Source organism: Cynoglossus semilaevis, chromosome 20 (genome assembly GCF_000523025.1).
Source record: "Cynoglossus semilaevis isolate Cse_v1.0 chromosome 20, Cse_v1.0, whole genome shotgun sequence".
Taxonomy (NCBI): domain Eukaryota; kingdom Metazoa; phylum Chordata; class Actinopteri; order Pleuronectiformes; family Cynoglossidae; genus Cynoglossus; species Cynoglossus semilaevis.
In genome coordinates this window covers 6,087,869-6,095,680 of record NC_024326.1, presented here as the reverse complement: position 1 = coordinate 6,095,680, position 7,812 = coordinate 6,087,869, and the positions used below count along the sequence as shown (strand labels likewise).

The 7,812-nt window shown below is 37.1% G+C and overlaps 1 protein-coding gene across 1 annotated transcript in view; it reads left to right on the top strand.

The window, feature by feature from the left end:
* The window catches only part of LOC103396222 (serine/threonine-protein kinase OSR1-like), a 12,446-nt gene extending 5,982 nt beyond the window's left edge, over positions 1–6,464 (top strand). The window contains exons 8-17 of the mRNA XM_017042568.2: positions 302–435; positions 1,655–1,703; positions 1,837–1,902; positions 1,990–2,112; positions 3,225–3,260; positions 3,389–3,538; positions 3,648–3,753; positions 3,853–3,921; positions 4,170–4,234; positions 4,851–6,464. Of these exons, the coding sequence (XP_016898057.1) occupies positions 302–435; positions 1,655–1,703; positions 1,837–1,902; positions 1,990–2,112; positions 3,225–3,260; positions 3,389–3,538; positions 3,648–3,753; positions 3,853–3,921; positions 4,170–4,234; positions 4,851–4,925 (873 nt within the window). The 3' untranslated portion in view covers positions 4,926–6,464. The remainder of the gene's footprint in view (positions 1–301; positions 436–1,654; positions 1,704–1,836; positions 1,903–1,989; positions 2,113–3,224; positions 3,261–3,388; positions 3,539–3,647; positions 3,754–3,852; positions 3,922–4,169; positions 4,235–4,850) is intronic.
* Positions 6,465–7,812: the final 1,348 nt, after the last annotated feature.

Sequence of the window (7,812 nt, the reverse complement as noted above, 5' to 3'; positions counted from 1 at the left end):
ATCATAGAAAATGACATTTTCATAGCTGTCCACTGTAGTGACCGTCATGCATGAAAGGCTTAAAGTATGCATGTACATTGAGGAAAAGGCAATTACAGAGTCAATCTACAGGTAAAAGCTGGAAAGCTGGAAAACATGCAAACACAATTAGAAAATACAAAAATAAATCTTCCAGATCGACTAAAAAGATATGGGTGAACGTTTAGGTGGTTCAGGTTGAACTTTTTTTTTCCCTCTCAGAAAACTGAAATAGGCTACGTAAAATGAAGTTGATCGAGTCGATGTTTCTGTGTCTGTGTAGGTACTGATGTTAACATTGCAGAATGATCCTCCTTGCCTGGAGACTGGTGTTACAGACAAGGAAATGGTGAAAAAGTATGGCAAATCCCTGAGAAAGATGATTTCCTTATGTTTACAGAAAGATCCCGAAAAAAGGTCAGTTCATTTCTAAATTTGCATTTGAAATCGGATTTTACGTTCACAATTGGTTATAAATTGTATTGCTTTCACTTAGGGGTAGGTATTGCCAAGGACCATGATACAATTCTACATTGCGATATCCAGATTTTCATACATAATTACCCAAGTACTATACGTTACTGAACGCGCCAAGCTGAAATGTATGAGAAAAATAAAGTGCGCCTAGTATTTTTATCTAATGAAATTATTAATAAATGAATAAAAATTCTCTTCGAATAAAATTTAAAAAAAATGCGTATGCACACGCATACATGTATGTGCAGTATGTGTATCTGTATCTATAAGATACAGATACATGTATGATATGATATATAATATATAAGATATGATATATTTATATATAGAGAGAGAGATATATATTATATATATATATAAATATATATGTATATATGTAAATTATATATAGATATATATATAAATCTATATATATCTATATATATATGATATATAAGATATGATATCTATAAGTATCTGCACATACATGTATGTGCAGTATGCAGTGTGCTTATGCAAAGCTAGACAGTCAGATAACGGATAGAATCCTTCAAAAAAAAAAACCACAAGGCTTGACCTTGATTCTTGTCCTTTAACGAAATCTTCTATTTCCCAACTCAATCGGTAAAACTGAAAATTATACAGAGAGATAGAAACGCAATTTACTTTAAACATTGTACAAGTGAGGGGATTGCATAAGTACGATTCGATTAGCATCTATCAATTAACAAACTTAACAAAAAAAATTAGCATCTGTTGAAAACTAGCAGAGTATATTGTCAGAAAACAATTAATACTTAGAGATAAATATTCTCCGAGGCAAAAAAACTCCAACAATGTTATCTCAGTAGTCGGTTTAATCTGTATGTGTTCGTCTGAGCTTGCAACGGAAAAAAAAAACCAGCATAGCTGGAACTAACTGAAAAGAGCACTCACTCGGACGCAATTTCTCGAGACCAAAGAAAAGACCGCTCACTCCGACGCGGTTTCTCACAACCAAAGAATATAGCCGTTTTAAACGTGTTCAATGATTAATGTATGAACTTTAACTTTTTTGGGAAAAATGAATGATATCAAACTTTGACTGTCGATATTAAATCGGGATACAAAGTATTGCGATATATTGCCGTATTAATGTTTTTTCCCATCGTTACTTTTTTTTTTTTTTTGTTCTCTTCAGGCCGTCTGCTGCCGAGTTGCTTAAGCACAAATTTTTTACAAAAGCCAAGGTAGGTCCTGAGCCAGATTTAAAAAAAAAAATCAAACAAATTTAGGGAAAATAAATTTGCATCTTCATATATATAAACCCAGCCGGTATAAATGTAAACAATGTGTTTTTTTTGTTTTGTTTGTTTTTCTCAGAACAATGAGTACTTACAGGAGAAACTGCTTCATAAAGGTCCAACAATATCAGAGCGATCAAAAAAGGTCGGCTAATAATTCAAATAAATGTTGTAAAGATTCGCTATGCGTGCAAATTATTGTGATTAAATTCCCTCGGAACGCTTTGTGCAGGTGCGCCGTGTGCCCGGCTCCAGTGGCCGTCTCCACAAGACGGAAGACGGCGGTTGGGAGTGGAGTGACGATGAGCTGGATGAAGAGAGTGAAGAGGGAAGAGCTGCTGTGGCTGCTTTGCGGGTGAGACGGCGTAATATCTTCCGGATCTTCCCGTATTCAGATGTGCATTCTGAACGTTTTCTCTTACTTTTTTGGCATTAGTGCATTAGCTCAAATCACACAGATCATTTAAGGTCCTTAATATATTCCAGTGTATTTTTTCCAGGTCTCCTTTTTAATGCTGTTTTTGCAAGCCTGTTTTCTAAATCCATTTGGTCAAAAGTCAGACTAACGAGTCGAGTCTTGCGTGTTAGTCCTTTGCTAGCAGTAGATATACATTGGGTAACACGTCACTATTTTTTTTTTTTTTTTTTCTCATTAAATATACTATCTGTGAACTAATCAGATCTTGGCAACAATGCATTACAATTCAAGCGTACGGATAAGTCAATGTGACACCGTAATGTTACCGAAATGCAGTTTTCATATTTTCATAGATTTTCATCTGGATCTGATAAGTAGGGCGTTTAGAAATGATTACGTCGACGACAACCCGGATGGAGTAGGTTTTTGTTTTTTTTTTGAAGACGTTTCACCTCTTCATCCAAGGGGGCTTCTTCAGTTCTGACTGACTACTGGGAAGTTCTTGTATTTAGCCTCAAAGAAGCTGTATATACCCTGAGGCGGAATACCAGAACTTCCTAGTAGTCGGACAGAACTGAAGAAGCCTAAATGTATTTTTTGCCAGTTGCCCCCCCCCCATTTGGTTAGCGGTGATTAGTTGTTTACTAATTGTTTTTTTTTTTTTTTTTATGTTCATGGTTGTTTGAATCCAAGAGATGAACATTTAATTGTCATTTATATTTTTTTGAACTAAATGTCTTTTTAATCCCATAAAACTCCATGAGTCTATAGCAGGCGTGGGCCACAATTTTCCTAAAATTGAACAGTCATGAATAAAGGTTGAAAATGCCATTCTACACCATCTATTGGTAAAACATGGGTATTGCAGGGAAAAGGCAGAAGTATAATGATATGAATATAAATAAATTATATCATTTGGAAAAGTTTGGCGGGCCGGATTTAAAAAGCTGAACGGGGCCGCATCCGGCCCCCGGGCCTTAGTTTGCCCATGCCTGGTCTATACAATCAGTCATCTGTAATCCTGACGCTCTGTCATGTCTGTTCTGCAGTCACCCAGAATCAAGGAGGGCTCCCAGAATATGGAGGTGAGTCTGTTTGTAATATATTTGTAATGACATTTTAATCTGCGTCTCTCATATTTCCCCCCCCCCTCTCATTACTAACATTGAAAACGATCGGCTAAATCATTTGCAAATCTCTGTCGCGCGTCCAGCTTTTCCCACCAGCAGATGGCGCCAACTTATATCTACAGCCACCTGGTGTCACTTCTGACACCTCTGCGGTTGCCGGGCAAACACAAGAGGACGTTCAACCTCAGACTCCTTCAAAGACGGGGACCCCAATACATGCACCCTCAGCTCAGGTATGGGGGGGAAAAAAAAAAAAGACTGCTCAGGTATTGGAGAGATTTCAAAAAAAAAAAATTTTTTTTTTTTTTTTTTAATTTTTTTTTTTACTGTTGCTGCTTCAGGGATGAAGCCGGAGGTGATGCCAGCGTCCCCATCAGCCTTGTTCTAAGACTTAGGAATTCCAAGAAGGAACTTAATGACATTCGGTTTGAGTTCATGTCAGGCAGAGGTAAGGAATTATCTCTGAAGTGAGACGTCTGTGTTTCTGATGAGTGTGTGTTTGTTATTGTAATCCTCTCTATCCTCTCTCTCTATGTCTTCCTTTTAGACTCTGCTGATGGGGTTTCCCAAGAGTTGGTTACGGCAGGTTTGGTAGATGGTAAAGACGTAGTCATTGGTAAGTTTGACGAGTCGATAGTTTTCCAGTTTGTTCGGTTCAATAGAGGGTGCAGGTGGAATATCCGAAACTCTGGGCGAGCGTTGTCGTAAAAATCCAAACCAACTGAGCTGACTCATTTGCTTTTTGCATTTTGCCTCAAATAAACAACTCTGTGCCCCAAGAGAAAAAAACAGCCTAAAGCAACAACCTTTTTTTTTTTTTTTCATTGATGTGCAATGAAATTCTACTCTCTTTTTTTTTTTTAGTTGCCGCAAACTTGCAAAAGATTGTTGATGACCCCAATAGTCACAAGAATGTGACTTTTAAATTGGTGAGTACACGAATGTAGCACATCATTTGTAGGAATGCACACTTGTAATGTACAATTTCCCAGTCATTTCCCAGCCTGGGATCAATTAAATCTATCTATCTGTCTGTCTGTCTATCTGTCTGTCTGTCTGTCTGTCTGTCTATCTGTCTGTCTATCTGTCTAGTCTCTCTCTTTCTTTGTCTGTCTATCTATCTGTCTGTCTATCTCTCTGTCTCTCTCTTTCTCTGTCTGTCTATCTCTCTGTCTGTCTATCTCTCTGTCTCTCTCTTTCTCTGTCTGTCTATCTATTTGTCTGCCTGTCTCTCTGTCTGTCTATCTCTCTGTCTCTCTCTTTCTCTGTCTGTCTATCTCTCTGTCTGTCTATTTCTTTGTCTCTCTCTTTCTCTGTCTGTCTGTCTATCTCTCTGTCTCTCTCTTTCTCTGTCTGTCTATCTCTCTGTCTGTCTATCTCTCTGTCTCTCTATCTCTCTGTCTCTCTCTTTCTCTGTCTGTCTGTCTATCTATCTGTCTCTCTCTGTCTCTCTCTCTGTCTGTCTATCTCATCTATCTATAACAATACAAATCATTGTTTTTTTTTGGTGGGGGTCATCTGACTTTGTTTTCCCCCGTTGTTCAGGCGTCAGGTGTGGAAGAGTCCGAAATACCCGATGACATCAAACTCATCGGTTTCGCTCAGCTCAGCATCAGTTAAGGTGAAACGCAGTCTGCAACGAGAGACAAACAGAAACAAGTTACAATGCACAAATGCATTTTGGTCCATTTCAAGAAAGCACTACTGCCAAAGAAAGAAAGGAAGGAAGGGGGACGACAAGGAGGCGGCTGTTGACCGTGATGACGAAGATGACGATGATGATGAGGAGGAGGAAGAGTAGAAGTGGGGATGAGGCATGAGGTTGGCAAGAGGTCCAACCACAGCTGGAAGAGTCTCACGTCGTCACAGGAATTCCACTTGAAACGTTAGCAGTGCTCTTGAACAGCAAATGGGTGCTTTGTGTTCTTTGACTTTATGTTCTCCAAATATTTTTTTTTTTTAGAATTTCCTTCATTTCACATAGATACATGGCTCCGAACAACTATCAGCACTAAAATGTATTGCCTTTTTTTTTAAACACTTAATAGTCACAGTTAGTAGCTACAAAATAATCTTCCACATTGTGAAGTGGTTTTGCTGAAATAGAATTTTTTTTTTTTTTTTTTTTTGTACTGCAGATTTCACATCACACCGAGATCAGATTTAACTACACTGACTCGTACTGTTGTTACAGATGGTGTCAGGTGTTTTTGGCAAGCCTAAAAATTTTTTTTTTTTTTTTTTTTGCTAGGGTTTTTTACTATGCAATATCATTTTTTTTAACCATGTGGGACCATGGGATTCAAACATCAGTTCTGTTGGATTAGATAAATCATTTTTGTTTGTTTGTTTGTTTTTTTTAACTCGAGGGGGGTTCAACTAATGCAGCATGAATGACACTGGGAATAATTGAAACAGAACAACGACAAGTGTTACACAAGAACAGAAAAATGCAATTGCAACTTACCCACTTAGTGTGTGGGTTTTTTTTTTAATTTCCAGAACCGGCATGTGCTCCTTTGCAGAAGCTTTCATCTTGTGTTAGCTTGCTTGCTAACACCAAACACATATGTGGTAATAATGGAAAATACCATAATAATGCAAGTTGATTGAAGTAATAAGGCCTTACATTATCAAGAATATTCAACAGTAGGAATTCGATTTTGGTTAAAGACGATCAGTTCTAATCGAAACACTAATATTTTCTCAACCGTATTTTCCGGACTATAAGTTTGACTCTTTTTTTTTTTTTTTCATCCTCCGGCTTGGTTTGGCGACATACCCAGCTGCGATTTCTATATTAAAACATATAATTTTATGTTCGTTGTTTTCACCCTGACAGCCGCTAGAGGGCACTAGTGCAACTTATACTCTGCAGCGACTAATATGTGTTTTTTTTTTTTTTCTTCTTAATTGTGCATTTTTTTTGGCAGGTGGGACTTATACTCCGGAGTGAATTATACTCTGGAAAATACGGTATTTAATATTTTTTCATTTTTAAGAAGCTGGCTTCCTCCTTGGTTTTTCCACTTCCGCTTTGTGTATATAAACCATTTACAGACAGCTGGCCAACTATGATCTAAGATCCAACTAAGACTTGCAGAAGCAGCCCTAACACATTGTGTGAGTTGTGTAAATAAAAGTTCATTTCAACTCCAATTCTGCAGTGCCAGAAAATCTGCTCTCTATGCTTGAATTCAGTTACTGGGTGTACTCAAGCAGTGGTTCCCGGACCGGCACCTGTCTGTGGGTCAATTTGCCGCATAACTTACATTATTTCTGTTTCATTTTTTTTATCTGATTCTGAAACATTACCTGATTCTCTTCCGCTGTATCTTTCTATGACACATTTGATAAATGTCAAAATGCTTGCCTTGGATACTTTTATAATTTTTCCATCTCTACGATTGTGCTTCATCCATTAATAACATTACCTCGTTCAATACCAAATATTATATTTTTTTCAAATGTTTTCCATCTTTCTCAGTTTTTAGAATTTTATCTTAAAAACCAAAACTTAAAATTATTGACATTTATTTAATACGAAAGATTCCCCTAATGTCTCTATGTATTATTTTACTTAATTGTGGAAATGCATATTATTATATTAATAAATATAACATCATAATATAATACATACTACATCCAACCATCAAAATAAAGCATTTTCTTATTTCATCTAAATTATATTTATTAATATATATATAGAGAGAGAGAGATCATTTCATATACGAAACAAAATTGTGAAAATATTTTAGATTTACAATCACTTAAAAAGCCAAAGTTGTGTTCGCCACGCATTTCTGTGAAACATTTTAATAATACATGTGACAGTCTTTATGTAATCACTAAAAGATTCCAAATCACGTGACCTATTTTGGTTGAAAAATAATCAGCGGTCAAACCGTTTCTTGCGTACGTCAAAAGTGCTTTTTTTTTTAACATATTGGTAAAACAATTCCAATAAAAAATTTTTGGCCTATCAACCCAGGAGTTCATCCAACCAGCTCATGTTTGAGCCGGTACTTTTTGTCTCTTCTTGCCCAGTGGTTTTGCTTTCAGCCACTAAAAAACTGTCAGAAAATAAATTGTCATCGGCGTATACGTTGATCTGACTTACAGGAGTACTAAAAAATGCATCCAAATCACTCTGTATTACATTGGGAGTGGCTTCGAACGCACCTGTGCCGTGATGGATATCATTAACTGCAAAAATGTCCGGTGAGATGGATGACGGTGTCGTGAAAGCGTCGCCTCCTACGTCGGATGCTTTTTCAGTCGGTTGAGTGAAAACATTGTCCAGACCAAATATGTCCAGATCGTTAGCTGCGATTGCGGTGAAAGGTTTGGACGTTGGACTTTCATCCTGGGACGGAGGTGCTGTTTGCTGCTCTGTCAATACTGGTGTTAATTCTTCCTGCATTTGTATGATTGGCTTAGAATCAAGAACACTCACAGTGGATGAAATGATGTCTGCAGGACTGTCTAAAATTTGACCGAAAAGAAC